A 20,161-nucleotide genomic window follows, 5' to 3' on the forward strand; every position below is an offset into this window, starting at 1 on the left:
ACCTTTCTTCCGGGTCGCCGGCACAGGGTTGGGATGAAATCATCAGAGAGAATTCCTCAACTGGGCAGCACCTTGAGCAAAAGCACCAAGAGGGCTGGGTGTGTTCACAAGACACATTTTATCCGTAAGGACATTCCTTCTTTGATTATGCTGTACATGGGTTGGATAAATCAAGGGTCAAATCATGTCCTGTGCAACTCGGAAGTTGCAGTTAAAGCTTAATATAGCACAAGTGTGAGTGCTATCTCCTAACACCAGCTTTATAGAGGGAATCTACTGTACTCGCAAAGCAGTGAGCCTTTAATAGCCATTCTCTCAAATTCCTGTGCTAAAGCTGAATGTCTTTCCTGTACACAGCGAACCTTTTATGGGGATATCTGAAGCAGTAGGATCAATTGACTTGTTTTATTCTGATAGTTGCTTTTTCATCACCTAAAAAAGCATGTCCTAGATTTAATTATCAGTGAGAGGTTTGTCTCACTCTGTCTCACCAACACGTTCATGCTTCATACAAATGCACAAGTATTTCAAGCCAGATTTAACATGATTATCAGAAGAGAAGAGAAACCTTTGATCTCCAGCCTCTATCTTGAGAGCCTTGTACCATCTCAAAATGGTCCCAATCACTGCACTTCCCATCAACGACATTTTATTAGTTAGTCCTGGGTTGAGGACTTTAAAGTGTTTGACATGACTTGCTATAAAGCTTAAAGTGAATCAGACTTCCCCTCACCTCTTCCAGATTCAATTGATTAGAACAGCTTGCTTTAGTAAATATATTTCAAAATAACCTATTCCCATTTATTTTAAAACATCAGTTAAGGAATTTAAGTCTACATGATAATATTTACCCATTAAAATAAGCTTTAACAGTGTAGCATTTGAAGTTATTTAAAACTTGAATATTGATTAAAATAGCTTTCTGACTTTGTAACTATATTATAAAAATAGCCACTAGTTTAGGCAATAAATTAAAGAAAGCAGACTTTCAAAAAAAAAGGCTCCTATTAAGATTGGTGATTTTTTTAGTGTTTCTAAAACTGGACATTTAGAAGTATAAATATTGGTTTATGCTTTATTGTGTTAAAGATGTATTTCCAAATCAGGTGTGAGTATAAATGCATCCACAAACACTTATCTGAGTCCCCTTTAACAGTGCTCTATGTCCCTAAAAATGTTGATTGAGAAGTGTCTTAAAAACCAATCTGAAAACTAACACACCATTGTAAAGCAATTATACTCTAATAAAGATGTTAAAAAAAGTTGAAAAATAAAAACCAATCTGGGCTAAAAAGTTAAACTGAATAAAATTGCTGAGGGGAACCATGAACACTAATCTGTATGATTTTCACCGTGTATCTTGAGGAGGAGGGTGCACTGTCAGTCTGTGCCCTCCCCGAACGGACATACCTTGACCAACATTTAGCATTGAGTTTGCTCTTTATATTTTGACATTTTCCCTTCTTTATTTTATAAAATTGGATGAACCTACTATATATAGTATTTTAAATGGACCTTTAAGTCCCTTTATAAAATATATTGAAATATTCTTATAACTGTGAAAAATAATTATTTTGAATTTTCAATAATTTTGATTAGAATTATAAAAGATATCAATTTTTAATATTTTGCTTCACAGAATTATGCTGAAAACTTAGTATTGTCTAATCTGTTTTCCGCTGAACACTAGTGACCTCCTGATGTAAACAGGTATTTTTTGGAGAAAGCCCCTGATGGACTAGGTAGGGGAAATGCAGCATACTCCAGCGCCCTCTGGCCGATTTGGCATGCACTAACATGCTAAAGCCTTGCCTCACAAAAAAACAAAAACAAACAAAAAAAAACAACAAAAAAAACCTAGCTAAACTTGTTTCCTTTAACCCAGCATTTCCCAAACTTTTCCCAGAAAGTCCTGTTCACATCCCTTGGGAATTTAATGCTCTATGAAACACAGCTTGGGAATTGCTGGAGTTTTGAACACCTTATTCTTATTCGTGACACGTTATGTCAGAGATGCCCAGGAGAAAGTGACCAGTTTCCTTGGCAGCATCTCACAGGGTGGCAGTACCTTGGAATAGGCACCGAGTTCAGGCTCTGGTCCCCAGCATTGTAGTTCAAGAACACCATTTTCTCAGCTCCCCTGAGTTATCTGGTACTATCCAACCAAGCTTGCAAGAGACTAGCTACTGGGCCACAGTGCAGATCCGAACATTTAGAAATGTGGGCATGTATCTTTCCAGCCATCCAAGACACCCTTTTCCTAGTGGCATTGTAGCAGGAACCCTGATACCTCATTAGCAATTTGCTTGGTGAGTGTGGAATCAGCACAGAGTGAACTGACTTGCGAGAAGCCTGATGAACACACCCTGCTCCACAGGAGTGGGTGAAATACTCTTGTCTGCCAGATGAGGGCGCATCCTTGTGGCCTGAATGGGATACACACTGACAGGCCCACTCGCCCGTCCCACCTGTACGCTTTGTGCAGACGCAGGTAGCTGGGCTGCAGTACAGAAGCCTAGGGCTTTCCTTAGTAAGAGACCCCTCCCTGGTTTCTTGTTAATTAGACTTTGGGGTTTCCCGCGCAGTCTCATAGCTGGGCCATTTCTACAGCTAACTAAGCATCTGCATCTAATGTTGATTTTCTTTGTATTAGTTTCACGCTCAGAAGGTAACCTTTTTTGACCTTATTTCCAAATTCTGGAGGCACCTTGTAATAGCTGTCTGTGTCATGATCACAGTGTCTATCTGTCACGTCAAGCCATTTCTGTATTAATGCTTTCTAACTGTGAACTTTAAATATGTGTAACAATTTGCTAGACTATGCAGCATGGTGTCCTGTGATGCTGAGCTTTGAAACTGTCTTGTACGGGGAGGGGGGGCATACATTTTGCACGCTTCTGTAGCCTCGTAGCAAGAGCGCAGAACAGTACCATTCTTCCCAGTTGGAAAGTGAGATTTACTCCTGTTTGGTTTCTTGCCAGGGTCTAAGGGATGGAAATAAGCTGGCACAGATGGAAGAGGCGCCCCTTTTCCCAGGAGAATCAATCAAGGCCATTGGTAAGTCTAACAAGTACACTTTGCTTATAGAGACCCGTAAAATGAACTGGCACTTTACTCGCAAGCACAGATGATGTATGTGCTGGAGATCAGCCAGACCAATTTAATTAGGGGACAGATGGACTAGACCTAGTCATTCTTATTAATGTCATCATGACCTTAAGAGGTAAGGGACTGCAGAGGATCCGTTTAAGCTCCGAACGAGTCTTAGGTGGCAGTACCAACAGAAGAGGGGTCCAGCTTTTCCCCATGAACTGACGGCTGATGAGACTCTCACGGTAACGTCAGTTCGCTGCTTTGTTGGAAGGATTCACTATAAGGAAAACGTATTGACAGACGATCCATATCATACTTTTAATGACAGTTTTGAGAATTTGGCAAAGACACTTTGGGGGCTTATAAGAGTCCAGAAAGTACAATTTTAGTGCAGGAAAAGGGCATGTGTCGCCACCCTGGATTGTAAGGGCGACGGCCTGAGGCGGACTGCCCGGGGCTGGAGGGGCGGGCAGCCGGCTGTGGCCTCTTCACCTCACGATCGCCGGGGTTAGGTCGGACGGTCTGGTTTGTGAGGCCGAGTGTCGCCTTCTTCCCTCATGGCTCTCTCCCAAAGGCGCGTGCCGGGTCTCAGAGCACGGTCATCTTGTGTTGGGGTAGCTGGGCTCTCCTACCAGGACCTCCAAACAACTACTCCTGCTGGATAGCCTAGTCTGTGGCTCAGGACTCTGTTCAGCCCGACCTGAATTTCCAAACTGTTTTTCTCTTTGGCTTCTGGAACTTCATTCACTCCTGGTGCTCCTCTGGCCTCTCTGGGCTTTCCTCCTCTGGGAGCGTTTCTAGCCCTGCCTCCGTGCTGCTCTGGAACAATCTGACTACAGTGCAGAGCTAATTATGTCATGCCTCTTCTTCTCCGGACAACAGACTGCACAGATTTAAAGTGAACGTGAACAGTTTTGACACATTTATACCCCTGGGAAATGATCATCACAGTCAAGATAATGAACATATCCATCAGCCCCCAGAAGTTTCCTTAGGCCCCTTTATATCCCTCTCTCCCGTGCCTTCTCCCCCTTCCCCAGGCTCTATAGGCTAGTTGATATTTTCTAGAGTTTTATAGAAATGGAATCATTGAGTATGTTCTTCTGTCTACTTATCCCATTCTGCATAATTATTGTGATAGTCTTCCATATTGTGAGTGCCATGGGTCAGCAGTCATGCCTTTTCATTGCTGCATAGTACTCCACTGTGTGGATACACCACAGTGTGCTTATCCATTCATCTATTGGTGGACTGTTGGGTTGTTTCTGCTGTTTGGCTATTACAGATAAAACTGCTATGAACACTCATGAACAAGTCTTCTCTGGCCTCGTGTTCCATCATCCTCGTGCACCCTTTGACCCAGCCACACTAACCTCTGGGAACTCACTGATCGCTCCTCCCTTCCCCTCCCCCGCTTCCCTGCTGAGTTAAGTCATTCCTTTTCTGAGCTCTTATCACATTGAGTCCACATGGTTCTGATAGCATTTATCAGGCTATATGGTAATTTTCTGTGTAGTATCTCTCACGGGTCACCTGGTGGGCAGAAACCTTGTCCAGTTATACCCAGAACCCCAACAATAGGAGCCGCTCGGTATATAATGAGTTACAGAAAAGTTTATGCAAGTGTTTTGAGAGTTTGGCTGAATGACATCTTTAGTACCATTATTCATGCCCTCGGACTCATCTGTAGCTGTGTCCATTCCCGCCATTTGAGTGGAACAGCACTTCGGGAAGATTGGGAAGATGTGGTATCTTTGTGATAGGTGTGAGCCTCTTAACGTTCATAGGAGTCATATATGTTGTTGATTTTGATGTGAAAGATATTGATATTAACATTAAGAAAATAAAATTGATATGGAAGCCGATGAAGAATTTGAAGCAGTCTTTTCCCACTTCATTGATGTGGTTTTGGTTTTTGTCATCTGTAAAGCAGTTTCTTTGGAGGTGCATCAGGGGACAGTGTTTAGCTTTAGTTAGTTTTCATTAGCAGTGATTTATGAAATGGTAGCCCAGGTTCTTCAGAGTTTAATTAATGTGTTTTTGAATGTGATTAATTTATCACTCAGGGAAAATGTGAACCACTTGGGAAAAAATGACAAAATGTAACTTATTATGAGGCCTTTTACTTAAAACCTCAAGTAGCAAATCAAAATTTTGTTTTAAAAAGTGGAATTTTATTAGAAGACTATCCATCTATGCCTTTATTTAAAGTAATGAAAGAATTTAAATTTCTAGAAAACTGGAATCACAAATTTATATATTTGGAAACTCATGTTAAGATTTATTGACACAAGTCAATGGCAGTAGATGATATTTTGGGTTTTTTCTTTCAGTGAAAGATGTCATGTATATCTGCCCATTTGTGGGAGCAGTGAGTGGCACCCTGACAGTGACAGACTTTAAGATGTACTTCAAGAATGTAGAGAGAGTGAGTATTTAAAAGTGTGCTTTATTTTTTAAAATAACTGCAGAAGAAAGTAAACAATAAAGAATACAGTAAATAGTATCCTGAAATGCCATCACCCTGAGAGAAGCAGAGGGTCAGTTTTAAGATGTGTGCATTTGCAAGCAGATTTTGTATCTTAAAAACAAAAAGGGCTGTTAAAGTAGCACTTCCACCTGCGCTGGGGGTGAGGGGGTTGTTTAATTGTAGTCTCAGTGTCTACTTCACAAAGCAGGTTATAAATCAGACTTTGGTGTCTTAGCCAGGACCAAGAGGAAATGCGAAGTAAGCAAAGGTGTTTTAAGGCAGCGAAGACTTAAGGTGGGAAAGCTCTGTTAGCCGACACTCATTGGCATTCATGTTAATTTGTGAACCCAGGACCCGCATTTCGTCCTCGACGTCCCCCTGGGAGTGATCAGCAGAGTTGAGAAGATAGGAGTGCAGAGCCATGGAGACAACTCTTGTGGCATAGAGATCATGTGCAAGGTACGGTCCAGACATGAGAGAAACTTAGAGGGGGCGGGTAGCTTGGAACTTCTTCACAGCCTTTGCACAGTAAGAGTAATTTGGCCGTTAGTGACTCAGATGTTTTCAGGACCCAGACCTCTTCAACCTTTCATCAGCCAATTCAGACCATTATATAAGCCATGGTAGTAAACCGCTTCTTTTCCATTGAAGTGTTCTAATTAACATGGACCTGTAACCTAGCCGGTGACGATATTTGTTACATTTCAGAGAAATCAAGTGGAAAGCAGAGATCAATATTTTTTCCAGTTTGTCCTGATAAGACGAGTCTTCAGTCAGAGACTTCCCAAAGGGACAATATTCATAAATTCTGTGATTAAAAACACAGTTAAGTTTCTTGGCTATGTTGGAATTTGCACTGAGCCCTGCTTATTTTTGGTTTTCGCCCCTTCCTCCAAGGGTTAAGTAAAATTTGTGTGACAGCTTTGACGAGGACTAGTCGTTTAAGAACCGCCTTAACTGATGTTTTATTCCCAATGACTTTGCCTCATGGAATACAGTTTATTAACAAACCCACCTGAAATACCAGGCAAGAGATCCTGCCTAGAGCGTCATCAAGGTCCCTTCCCAGCTTGGGGTTTGGATTAGATTCCTGGCAGTCTGTTTGCTTTGATCAAATCTCTGTGGAGACCTTCCTCTGGTTGGCCCTAGACTGCAGTTGAATCCACTTTTTCAAATAACCCTTTACTGTGCCAGGTCGGGAATCTGCTGGCTTTTACTAGGCTCACCTTGGGCACCACACGGCAGTCCTCCCCTAGGACCAATCACTGCTGTCCTGATTCTCAGTCCAGGGCGCCGCACGCAGAGCAGTGCGAAGCCGTTGCAGAACTGAAACCAGAGGGGGGGTTTGATCAATTCTGTAATTCTGGAACAGGTCATTTCCCTACTCAGAACTCTTCACTAGCTGCCCATTACCCTTGGGCTGCAGGAAAAGCTTACAGAGACCCCGCGGTGTGAGCCGGACTTCCTTTCCTCGGCAGCTCCCTCTCCAGCCACCCTCCCCTTGTTCTTGCCATCCAGGTTCCTAGAGTTGTGCACACTTGCCTGTACCCCCAATCCCCACCCCACACAAACTCCTGGGGCTTCACACGTGCTGTTTCCTTTGCTTGTAATGCCTTTCCCTCTGAGCAATCCTAAATAGCAAGTCAGCTCAGTCAGTGAGCTGGCACGTGTGTAGCCACAGAAGCTTGGAGGGAGGGCACAGCAGGAACCTAATGTTACTTAGGCAGATGTCCTGTGGCTGTTTTCCTATGGTATTTCTTGTGGCTGGGGTGAGTTTTTGCTAATAGCTTCTTTAAAATGTTTTCCAGCCTAGAATTACCAGGGCCGTGCTTAAACAGGTGATATGCAATTCAAAAAGTACAAACACTGAGTGTAGTAAAAAGTAAGTTTCCCTCCACCCAACACCCAGCCACCCTGATCTGCTCCCTGCAGCCACACACTGTTACCAGTTTCCACAGATGGCCTATGCACACAAGTATGTATTTGAAAATGTGAATGGTTGTATATTATATACACTGTCCTGCCCCTTTCCCCCTCCCTTAACCATGTACCTTGTGTCTCCTTAAGAGCAGTATATAACGAGCTGCTTCTTGTTTCTAACAGTTCTGTAGTATTCCATTAGTGGTACTGTAGTACATTTAGCCAGACCCTGTTTATTTTTTATTTATTTACTTATTTATCTTAACATCTTTATTGGAGTATAATTGCTTTACAGTGGTGTGTTAGTTTCTGCGTTATAACAAAGTGAATCAGCTATACATATACATATATCCCCATATCTCTTCCCTCTTGCGTCTCCCTCCCTCCCACCCTCCCTATCCCAACCCTCTAGGTGGTCACAAAGCACCAAACTGATCTCCCTGTGCTATGCGGCTGCTTCCCACTAGCTAGCTGTTTTACATTTGATAGTGTATATATCTCCATGCCACTCTCTCACTTTGTCCCAGCTTACCCTTCCCCCTCCCCGTGTCCTCAAGTCTATTCTCTAGTAGGTCTGTGTCTTTATTCCCGTCTTGCCCCTAGGTTCTTCATGACCATTTTTTTTTTCAGGTTCTATATATATGTGTTAGCATATGGTATTTGTTTTTCTCTTTCTGACTTTCTTTACTCTGTATGACAGGCTCTAGGTCCATCCACCTCACTACAAATAACTCAATTCCATTTCTCTTTATGGCTGAGTAATATTCCATTGTATATATGTGCCACATCTTCTTTATCCATTCATCTGTCGATGGACACTTAGGTTGCTTCCATGTCCTGGCTATTGTAAATAGAGCTGCAATGAACATTGTGGTACATGACTTGTTTTGAATTATGGTTTTCTCAGGGTATATGCCCAGTAGTGGGATTGCTGGGTTGTATGGTAGTTCTATTTTTAGTTTTTTAAGGAACCTCCATACTGTTCTCCATAGTGGCTGTATCAATTTACATTCTCACCAACAGTGCAAGAGGGTCCCCTTTTCTCCACACCCTCTCCAGCATTTATTGTTTGTAGATATTTTGATGATGGCAATTCTGACTGGTGTGAGATGATATCTCATTGTAGTTTTGATTTGCATTTCTCTAATGATTAATGATACTGAGCATTCTTTCACGTGTTTGTTGGCAGTCTGTATATCCTTTGGAGAAATGTCTATTTAGGTCTTCTGCCCATTTTTTGGATTGGGCTGCTTGTTTTTTTGATATTGAGCTGCATGAGCTGCTTGTAAATTTTGGAGATTAATCCTTTGTCAGTTGCTTCATTTGCAAATAGTTTCTCCCATTCTGAGGGTTGTCTTTTGGTCTTGTTTATGGTTTCCTTTGCTGTGCAAAAGCTTTGAAGTTTCATTAGGTCCCATTTGTTTATTTTTGTTTTTATTTCCATTACTCTAGGAGGTGGGTCAGAAAGGATCTTGCTGTGATTTATGTCATAGAGTGTTCTGCCTATGTTTTCCTCTAAGAGTTTGATAGTGTCTGGCCTTGCATTTAGGTTGTAATCCATTCTGAGTTTATTTTTGTGCATGGTGTTAGGGAGTGTTCTAATTTCATTCTTTTACATGTAGCTGTCCAGTTTTCCCAGCACCACTTATTGAAGAGGCTGTCTTTTTTTTTTTTTTTTTAAACATCTTTATTGGGGTATAATTGCTTTACAATGGTGTGTTAGTTTCTGCTTTATAACAAAGTGAATCAGTCATACATAAACATATGTTCCCATATGTCTTCCCTCTTGCGTCTCCCTCCCTCCCACCCTCCCTATCCCACCCCTCCAGGCGGTCACAAAGCACCGAGCCAATATCCCTGTGCCATGCGGCTGCTTCCCACTAGCTATCTACCTTACTACGTTTGTTAGTGTGTATATGTCCATGACTCTCTCTCACCCTGTCACAGCTCACCCTTCCCCCTCCCCATAACCTCAAGTCCGTTCTCTAGGAGGTCTGCGTCTTTATTCCTGCCTTACCCTTAGGTTCTTCATGACATTTTTTTTTCTTAAATTCCATATATATGTGTTAGCATATGGTATTTGTCTTTTTCTTTCTGACTTACTTCACTCTGTATGACAGACTCTAGGTCTATCCACCTCATTACAAATAGCTCAATTTCGTTTCTTTTTACGGCTGAGTAATATGCCATTGTATATATGTGCCACATCTTCTTTATCCATTCATCCGATGATGGGCACTTAGGTTGTTTCCATCTCCGGGCTATTGTAAATAGAGCTGCAATGAACATTTTGGTACATGACTCTTTGAATTTTGGTTTTCTCAGGGTATATGCCTAGTAGTGGGATTGCTGGGTCATATGGTAGTTCTATTTGTAGTTTTTTAAGGAACCTCCATACTGTTCTCCATAGTGGCTGAACCAATTCACATTCCCACCAGCAGTGCAAGAGTGTTCCCTTTTCTCCACACCCTCTCCAGCATTTATTGTTTCTAGATTTTTTGATGATGGCCATTCTGACCGGTGTGAGATGATATCTCATTGTAGTTTTGATTTGCATTTCTCTAATGATTAATGATGTTGAGCATTCTTTCATGTGTTTGTTGGCAGTCTGTATATCTTCTTTGGAGAAATGTCTATTTAGGTCTTCTGCCCATTTTTGGATTGGGTTGTTTGGTTTTTTGTTATTGAGCTGCATGAGCTGCTTGTAAATTTTGGAGATTAATCCTTTGTCGGTTGCTTCATTTGCAAATATTTTCTCCCATTCTGAGGGTTGTCTTTTGGTCTTCCTTTGCTGTGCAAAAGCTTTGAAGTTTCATTAGGTCCCATTTGTTTATTTTTGTTTTTATTTCCATTACTCTAGGAGGTGGGTCAGAAAGGATCTTGCTGTGATTTATGTCATAGAGTGTTCTGCCTATGTTTTCCTCTAAGAGTTTGATAGTGTCTGGCCTTACATTTAGGTCTTTAATCCATTTTGAGCTTATTTTTGTGTATGGTGTTAGGGAGTGATCTAATCTTATACTTTTACATGTACCTGTCCAGTTTTCCCAGCACCACTTATTGAAGAGGCTGTCCTTTCTCCACTGTACATTACTGCCACCTTTATCAAAGATAAGGTGTCCATATGTGCATGGGTTTATCTCTGGGCTTTCTATCCTGTTCCATTGATCTATCTTTCTGTTTTTGTGCCAGTACCATACCGTCTTGATAACTGTAGCTTTGTAGTATAGTCTGAAGTCAGGAAGCCTGATTCCTCCAGTTCCTTCTTTCATTCTCAAGATTGCTTTGGCTATTCGGGGTCTTTTGTGTTTCCATACAAATTGCAAAATTTTTTGTTCTAGTTCTGTGAAAAATGCCAGTGGTAGTTTGATAGGGATTGCATTGAATCTATAGATTGCTTTGGGTAGTAGAGTCATTTTCACAATGTTGATTCTTCCAATCCAAGAACATGGTATATCTCTCCATCTCTTTGTATCATCTTTAATTAATTTCATCAGTGTCTTATAAGTTTCTGCATACAGGTCTTTTGTCTCCTTAGGTAGGTTTATTCCCAGATATTTTATGCTTTTTGTTGCAATGGTAAATGGGAGTGTTTTCTTGATTTCACTTTCAGATTTTTCATCATTAGTATATAGGAATGCCAGAGATTTCTGTGCATTAATTTTGTATCCTGCCACTTTACCAAATTCATTGATTAGCTCTAGTAGTTTTCTGGTAGCATCTTTAGGATTCTCTGTGTGTAGTATCATGTCATCTGCAAACAGTGACAGCTTTTCTTCTTCTTTTCCGATTTGGATTCCTTTTATTTCCTTTTCTTCTCTGATTGCTGTGGCTAAAACTTCCAAAACTATGTTGAATAATAGTGGTGAGAGTGGGCAACCTTGTCTTGTTCCTGATCTTAGTGGAAATGCTTTCAGTTTTTCACCACTGAGGATGATGTTGGCTGTGGGTTTGTCATATATGGCCTTTATTATGTTGAGGTAAGTTCCCTCTGTGTCTACTTTCTGGAGGGTTTTTATCATAAATGGGTGTTGAATTTTGTCAAAAGCTTTCTCTGCATCTATTGAGCTGATCATATGGTTTTTCTCCTTCAATTTGTTAATATGGTGTATCACATTGATTGATTTGTGTATATTGAAGAATCCTTGCATTCCTGGGATAAACCCCACTTGATCATGGTGTATGATCCTTTTAATGTGCTGTTCGATTCTGTTTGCTAGTATTTTGTTGAGGATTTTTGCATCTATGTTCATCAGTGATATTGGCCTGTAGTTTTCTTTCTTTGTGGCTTCTTTGTCTGGTTTTGGTATCAGGGTGATGGTGGCCTTGTAGAATGAGTTTGGGAGTGTTCCTCCCTCTGCTATATTTTGGAAGAGTTTGAGAAGGATAGGTGTTAGTTCTTCTCTAAATGTTTGATAGAATTCGCCTGGGAAGCGCCCTGGTCCTGGGCTTCTGTTTGTTGGAAGATTTTTAATCACAGTTTCAATTTCAGTGCTTCTGATTAGTCTGTTAATATTTTGTTTCTTCCTCGTTCAGTCTCAGAAAGTTGTGCATTTCTAAGAATTTGTCCATTTCTTCCAGGTTGTCCATTTTATTGGCATACAGTTGCTTGTAGTAATCTCTAGCCAGATCCTGTTTATTTATGGACATTTAAGTTACTATTTCCATTCTTTCGCTGTTAGAAATAATATCACAACAGTAACTTCCTCACTTCCCCAATTGCTCTTGGTTTAATTTGTTTGTGGTCATATTTATTTTCAAATTTGATGTAAGGTTAAAGAAGAATGAGATTTTTGTGTTTAGCTAACGACGTAGGTTTAGAAAGGTCAGGGGGTAGTGCTCAGATCAGTCCCAGGAAGAAACTGCACCGTCAGAGCCACCTCGTTGGCATTGCTCCTGAAAACTTCCACTTGATCTTTTGGCTGGCAGCTTGCATGGCAGGGTGCTTTCAGAAACCGATCTTGAGAAACAGCATTATAATTTCTGTAAGGAAGTCAGTGAGGGCCATACATGACACAGAGTCCTTGCTTTGAGTTCAGAGGAGAAACCTCTGTCGCATTTCTATTTGATGGATGGTGTGAATTCCATAATTGACTCTTTTAGCAACTTAAAGCCCACAACTGATTGATTCTATAGCACACCTTTAGCAAGTAAGTGCACAGGACTTGATGGCATGTCTTTTATGTACTAAGCTTATTCTTGGTTCCATCTGATGAGGTTTTTCCCCAACACGTCCCCTTTGTTCCAATTTTCTCACTTAATCTTTTATTATCTTGTTGGAGGTGCTTTGCGAATTGCCTCGGTATCCACTGGTGATTGGTTACAGGACACCCCCCTCCCCCCAGCAAATACCAAAATCTGGGGCGCTTAATTCTCCTTACATAAAATGGCGTTAGTATTTGTATAGAGCCTACGCACATCCTCCTGTGTACTTTACATTATCTCTAGATTATTTATAATACCTAATACAATGTCAATGCTATGTAGGTAGTTGTTGGCACTCTGCTAATTCAAGTTTTGTGTTTTGGAACTTTCTGGAACTTTTCCCCCAGTGTTTTTGATCCATGCTTAGTTGAATCTGTGGATGTGCAGCCTGCAGATAGGGAGGGCCGACTATGTTTCATGAGAAATGAATAAAAATATTTATCTCTTCATAGCGTGGTGTCTACTTCATAGGTACTCAATACATGTTGAATAAACGAGTTTTGCTAATTGTTTAACAGGATATGAGGAACTTGCGACTTGCTTATAAACAGGAAGAACAGAGTAAACTAGGGATATTTGATAACCTCAACAAACATGCATTTCCTCTTTCCAATGGGCAGGTACGTACACCAAGATAAATCTTTTTATGTGTGGGTCTAAATGCCTTCACAGAGGTGTAAAAATTTCATGTTTAACTGTTCTTTCTTCCAGAGGTTTCCTTTATCTGTTTTCTCTCTGTTGGTAACTAATATTAGAATATTTTAAATTTGTCAGTTCTGTGTAGGATGAAGAAAACTGCCAACTTGTTGCTTCAAAATTTACAGATTAAAGTAGGAATCTTAATACATTCAGCTCATAACTGAATGAAAAGCTTTAATAGCAGGCATATGACATAGCAAAGAAATGCTGACATATGTATTTTGTGGTTTTGTATCCAGACACTCTTTGCATTCAACTATAAAGAAAAATTTCCAGTGAATGGATGGAAAATTTATGATCCAGTATCTGAATATAAAAGACAGGTAAAGTGTGTTGCTTATCAATCGGGAAATAATAGGTTGAGCATGTTTTTCCTAAAAGGGTAGAAATGTAGTGGAGAAGAAACCTTTTGAAACAAGTTGTCCATGGGTGTAACTCACTTGGCTTGTGGGTTCTTCAGCTCTGGATGTCCGTTCTCCCCATACCAAACCTTTGGTTATGGCACTGTTTGTTCTTCCTTTTTCCAGAGTGCAAGTGGAGTACAGGGACGGGGGTTGACAAACCAAACCAGCCGGATGGTTTTTATTACATATTCTGGTAGCAAATGAATGAGTAAGGATCAAAACCAGTGGTTTAAGTTAGATTTTAAGTATATGGCATGGCTACATCAGTCTGATGAGGTGTTCCTATACCTAGAAGCTCTGTAGTGCATTGTTAGTTTGAAGATATTCCAACAAGACGTTATTTTCATGACATTTACTCTTTGCCTGCACCTTATATTTGGTATGGTGATTTTATATTCCTTATTTTAGACATTTTTAAGAACTTTCTGCTTCTCTAAATGACTTCCATGGGTATTTTTAAGAACAGCACTATGCTCATTTGTTATAGAAAACATGACAAGAAATGCATACGACTGGGATTCAAGTATACAATTTTCATGTTTTAGTATGTTTGGAAATTATGCTTCATTAGGGTTTTTTTTAATGAATTAGGTAGGAAATGGGTTATATCAAATAAATGTATATTTAAACTTTTAAGTAGCAATGAACAATGAATTACAAATGGATTTTAGTAGAAAATAAGAAATGGGGACTTCCCTAGCGGTCAAGTGGTTAAGACTCCACGCTTCCACTGCAGAGGGCTCGGGTTTGATCCCTGGTCGGGGAACTAAGATCCCACATGCCATGGCCAAAAAAATAAATAAATAAATTTTTGAAAAAAAAAGAAAAGAAAAGAAGAAATGGATGTGGTTCATGCTTAGTACTTTTTGAAAGTGTAAAAGTGTGCTCCTCTCCACCCCCTGACTTTCCTCTGACACCCTGCAGGGCTTGCCAAATGAGAGTTGGAAAATATCCAAAGTAAACAGTAATTATGAGCTCTGTGACACCTACCCCGCCATCATTGTCGTGCCAACTAGTGTAAAAGATGACGACCTTTCAAAAGTGGCAGCGTTTCGAGCAAAAGGCAGAATCCCAGTAAGTAATAAACATTGTCATGTAGATATAAACGTGTACTGTATTCGATCTAACATGGAAAAAAGCAAGACAGAAAAAAATTAGTGAATCATCCTTGAGAAAATGCATTCTTTCTTAGATACTGAGTGCAAGGCTCTACCTATACTGGAAGGGGCACCATTGCAAAAGTAGACAGCAGCCAGCAGGGGGTGAAGTTTTTTAAACAACTTTGTTGGTATATAAAAAACCTCCATGTGTTTAATGGATACAATCTGATGAGTTTGGATATATGTGTACACCCAGGATTCTATCACCACAGTGAAGCGGGGAGCGAACGATTTTGAGACCCGAGTTTGTGCTCTGGTATAACCCTGAGTCACTTGGCTGCTGGAGGAAAATGGGAGGTTGGGGGGCTTAGCTTTAGATTTCATTAAGAGACTGTATATTTACTTTGTCCTCATATGGCCACGTATGCCACGGTTGAGATCCAAAGGTGTTTTTAAATTAGGAAACAAAATAAAACTAGTCAATCAAATAGAAATGGGGCTTGATGTCAGTCATAGTTTGACTTAGTCTCTGGTTTTCTTAGAATCATAGAATTTTAAAGGTAGACGGGGATTCTTAGAGCTCATTTAGTCAGACTTCTTTCAGCCTGACCCAAACATTGAGTCCCAGGGCCACTATCACGCTGTCCTCAGGCTGACTCCTCCCCTTTGAGGAAACTATGCCGAAGCAGCTGTGCTTGAGGAGAGAACTTGTTTTCGCTACCTGGTCATAGAGCACGTATTACTTTAGGACCGTACTCATATTTATGGCTTTCAAACACTAGGTGTTGTCATGGATTCATCCAGAAAGTCAGGCAACGATTACCCGTTGCAGCCAGCCACTTGTGGGTCCCAATGATAAACGCTGCAAGGAAGATGAGAAGTACTTGCAAACGATAATGGATGCTAATGCGCAGGCTCACAAACTCATCATCTTTGATGCCCGGCAAAACAAGGTCGCCAGCACCAACAAGGTACATTATTGATACTGCTGCAGAAGTTTTTCTCCTGTACTGTTTGTAAGTCATCATGCCATTCAAATAGCCCAGGGAAGGTGGACTTTTGCGGTGTAGCCCACAGCTGGGCCTCCTGGGTCCCTAGCCCTTGGGAATCCTGTCGTCTCATTGCCCCTCCACAATCCTGTCTGCTGAACTAATTAAGTAAAGACCCAGAAAGAGAATGATCGCCTAGAGAATCTAGTAAGTATTTTAATGAAAGGATCATGAGGCCCTTGGAAGTCCCTTTAACCTGTGAACTATGGTGATTGCTTGATTAATTCATATCTGCCTGAAGTTCTGTTAGATTGGAGTCAGCTATGTGAAACAAGGCAGATACACAAAGTTGCCATCCGCACCCAGCTCCCATCTGATCCCCACCAGCTGAAGAGGCCCAGGCTGTGCTGTCAAGCCTCCAGTACCCGCTTTCCAACGGGAAGGGCTCTGAACGGCGTCATTTCTGTTTCCCGCAAATGACTTGCTGAGAGTGTGGTCCTGCAGGCAGGCCTCTGGCAGTCAGAGTCCTGACCCCTCCACAAGGAGTCTCAGGTATGAGGATGGTGGCCACAGCCCTTAGCATCTCATGCCTACCTGTAAGGTGATGCTCGGGTAATCAACATGCAGTGAGCACGTACTAGGGACAAGGTGCTGGGGGAAACACCAGGACAGACGAGGCTACATGTAGGAGGTGCCAGCTCGGTGTTCCGGGGGAGCTCGTGCCGCTGGGCGAGGCTTCACAGAGGAGGTGGCGTTTGAGCTGGCCCTGGGTGATCAGCGGGATGAGACGGGCAGGGCACTCTAGACAGCACGAGGCCCCTTCAGCAGTGCGCCAGAGCATGCCATTCATGAGAATGGCAAGCGGGGGGGGGGTGTCTGAGGGTTCCCCCGCCGTGTCCCCCTAAGCAGTGCTTGGGGGTCTTTGTTTCTCGTGGCAGCTTGTGCCCCTTCTTTGCTCACTGATGAGTCCATCGTTGACCACAGTCTCCAAAGAGCCAACGTCTTGCGCCCCCCCGTCTCACTCTCGGGAGGATCCCTTCCCTCTTACTTCAAAGAGCAAACAAGCCGTCAGGTGCACCCATGGCCCTTGAGGCACATGCCTGCCAAGCGGCCCCCACCGTGAGGCGGGGTGGCGGGGGGCGTGCAGCGTGCTCCGCGGGAGCGTGGAGGCAGCGTGGTTGTTTGCACCTGACCGTGGGCAGTTACTGCCTCTATCTAGACCACGATCCCCTCATCTGAACTGGGAGCGGCAGCACACCTCCTTCCTGGGGTGGATGTGAAGTTGCATGGGTGCCTGTCCCAGAGAAAGCTTTCGGGTCAAGTTTGCCATCTCTGCTACTGACCCGGAGTGGACGGCCCCATTCTCTTGACTCTCATGACATCTCTGCCCTGGACCACCCCCTCTCTGTACCCTGGCCGGCTCAGCCTCCTTCACTGCTTCCTCTCCCTCTTCCCAACTGGCAGATGGCAGCACGCCTGGAACCCAGTCTGGGGTCCTCTTTTCTCCTTTGCCCAGTCTCGCTGGGCCATCTCCTCCAGTGCCCTGATTCTCAACACTCCCTATGTGTTCAGTTTGCCACCCAAGTTTCTATCATGCTCTGATCCCTCCTGAGGTCCAGATGGGATTTCCATCCCGTCGTCTGGTTGGCATCCCCTCTTGGCTGTCTCCCAGGTAACAAAACCTCAGTGTATCCAGACCAGCCTAAGAGACAGGGTAGTGAGAACCCTCAGCTTTGTGTTCAGTTACATGTGGGGTTTCCTCCCTGCTCTGCCACTTAGTGCTCGATAGAACCCTGAGCAAGTTACTTAACCTCTCCAGAAGCCTCTTCTGTAACAGGGGAGCTGTCTCCCCTACAGTCTCTCATGTAGAGGGCTGCGTAAGGATTGAAATTGGGTGAGGAGAATGCACAGTGCTGGGTGTATCAGTATAGGATGCTGAGAGGCTAGCCCCACCCTGCCCCGGGGTCTGGCCTGGCACTGAGTGGTGGTGTCAGCTACTGAGTCGGGGAAGCTGGGAGAGGACCAGGGTGGGGAGAAAGATGGGCAGCGCGTGAGTTTCCTGAGGTGCTGAACCAATGGCCACAAACTTGGCGGCTTAAAACAGCACACGTTTATTCTCGCACAGTTCCGGCGTCTGGCAGCACTGTGCTCCTTCTGAAGGCTTCCGGGGAGATCCATTCCCTGCGTTTTTGGGCTTCTGGTGGCTCCTCTGTGCACATGGCTACCGCCCTCCAGTCCCTGCCCCTGTCTTCCCACAGCCTCCCCCTCATTGTGTCTCTGGGTCTTCTCCTCCCCGACTGGAACAAAGAGCTGCTGGCTGGTGGGCGGGGTCGTCTCTCAATGGAGGACCCGATGGTGAGTGGCATTGTATGTTAATTCAAAAGTCCAGACTCCATTATGGAGGGTTTCAAGTCAACTTTCTTCTTGAGAAAGTGAAGATGCAGGCAAGGAATTTCATTTTAACCTGTTGCAGTTGAGGAGCCTGTGTGGGGACAGTAAAGCTCTGGAGCTCAGAAAAAGGTCAGGTTGGAGGTCGAGTGGAGGTTGCAGCCTTGGAGGGGAGGGGATGAAGTTACCTAAGGAGCCTAGGCCACGTGGGCGGGGCCAGGCACCAGACTGCCTGAAATGCTGTCTGTGGAGGGTAAGAGAGGAACTCAGTGAAGGAAAGGGTGCTCCAGGTGGTCAGGAGGAGACCGCAGAGAAGAAGGGAGAGGTCCCAGATGCCAGGAGAGGAGGAGTGTCCAGGAGAGAACTAGGGGGAGGGGTGTCTTAGCTTGGACAGCTGTAACTAAATATCATAGGCTGGGTAGCATATAAACAGCAATATTTATTTCTCAAAGCTCTGGAAGCTGGAAGTCTAAGATCAAGGCACCAGCAGATTCAGTGCGTGGTGAGAGCCCACTTCCTGGCTGTAGACAGCCCCGTTCTTGCTGTGTCCTCACACTGCCAGAGCAGAAAGGGGCAAGCTCTGTGCCGTCTCTTCTGGGAGGGGCACTCATCCCATCGTGAGGCCGCCTCCTTCATCACCTAATCTTTCCCAGAGGCCACACGTTCTAACACCATCCCATCGGGAATTCAGGTTTCAACATGGGAATTTCGGGGGATTCAAACGCTCAGTCTGCAACGTCTTGGGGGAGGTGTGTGGACTTCGGAGTCTGAGGGCATGGGAAACCTGTCCTGCCACTTGCTGCCTTTGGCCTTTGGGAGTTGCCAGCCCTCTCTGAGGCTTTGCTTTTCTCACCTGGGAATCCTCCCTGCTGCCTAGGATCGGCATCCTGGCGGGCCTTCACCAGGTGCTGAGCAGCTGGCTTGAAATCACGAACCCGAGTCCATCCTTCAGCTGCCTCCGTCCCAAGCGGTGTTAGGCTTTCTTCTCCCTGAGGGTTGAGGATGGCCCTGCCGCCACTGCTGCTATGAGCTGATCCTTGGGGACTTGGGGGCCAGTGGGGAACAGTGTCCAAACATCGCTGGCTTCCTTCTGGAACCCTGCTTTGCCCCCATAGAGAGAGGCCTGGCCAGCAGGTTCGAGTCTTTCAGAACTTTCTGAGCCCCCTGCCCCTGTTCCTGCTGGGGTATAGGTGGGGCCCCTTCTCCCCCTCCTTCCCCCTCCTCTGTCTCCAGCCCTCCGGGCGCCTGCTCTCTGTCCTAGCACGGAGTAGGCACTCATGCCCTTTTTCTCCCATGAGCCCATTTTCTGATTGTCATTTGTCTTGTTTGGAGCTTTAGTAATCAGTTTCCAGGCAACAAACTGGCTTTAACTACATTCTCCTGGTTAACACCAGCCCTGAGCACGCACGCCCTCCGTGCTGAAGTGCTTTCTGGGTGTGGGGCCTCTGCCCCAGCCTCAGGTCTCCCTCAGGGGTCCCTGCCCAGCTCGGGGCTTTTCGAGGTAGGTGCTGGGAGAGGTTATAATACATCAGTGCCCGAGTATGGGGGGCGTGCACCGAGCCTTGCACGGATTAGCGTTCATTAAGATCGTTTATTTAGTTAGTATTTAATCCCCACAGTGAGCCCCTGGAGTCTTTCCGGTGAGAAAGCTGGGCTCAGAGAGATGGTGAGGACCCATAGCTACTTGAGTGGCAGACCTGGGATGACGAACCCATGCTGCGTGCCACCAAAGCCTGTGCCTTTAACCCCTCGGCCAGCAGTGTCTTCAGTGGGCACCGAGGATATCATTTATGAAAACATCATCCTGCCACACAGGCAGGACCAAGCTCTAGGCTACTTTGGCCACAGTTTGTGTTCAGAGTGTTCTGTTGAGCGAGAGCGCCTCACGTCATCCTG

General features: G+C 43.9%; 1 protein-coding gene across 10 annotated transcripts in view; it reads left to right on the forward strand.

Moving 5' to 3' along the window:
- Positions 1-20,161, forward strand: part of MTMR1 (myotubularin related protein 1) — a 72,122-nt gene that overhangs the window by 21,211 nt on the left and 30,750 nt on the right. For 8 of the 10 annotated variants that reach the window (XM_082680879.1, XM_082680887.1, XM_082680882.1 and 5 more), the window contains 7 exons: positions 2,982-3,057; positions 5,427-5,521; positions 5,915-6,022; positions 13,204-13,305; positions 13,624-13,707; positions 14,713-14,862; positions 15,671-15,859. In XM_082680879.1, coding sequence (XP_082537005.1) covers positions 2,982-3,057; positions 5,427-5,521; positions 5,915-6,022; positions 13,204-13,305; positions 13,624-13,707; positions 14,713-14,862; positions 15,671-15,859 — 804 coding nt within the window. Of the gene's footprint in view, positions 1-1,639; positions 1,711-2,981; positions 3,058-5,426; positions 5,522-5,914; positions 6,023-13,203; positions 13,306-13,623; positions 13,708-14,712; positions 14,863-15,670; positions 15,860-20,161 lie in introns of all 10 variants that reach the window. The other 2 variants (XM_082680888.1, XM_082680886.1) reach the window with 2 other exon arrangements.

Source organism: Grampus griseus (genome assembly GCF_964374135.1).
Source record: "Grampus griseus genome assembly, chromosome: X".
NCBI classification, from domain to species: domain Eukaryota; kingdom Metazoa; phylum Chordata; class Mammalia; order Artiodactyla; family Delphinidae; genus Grampus; species Grampus griseus.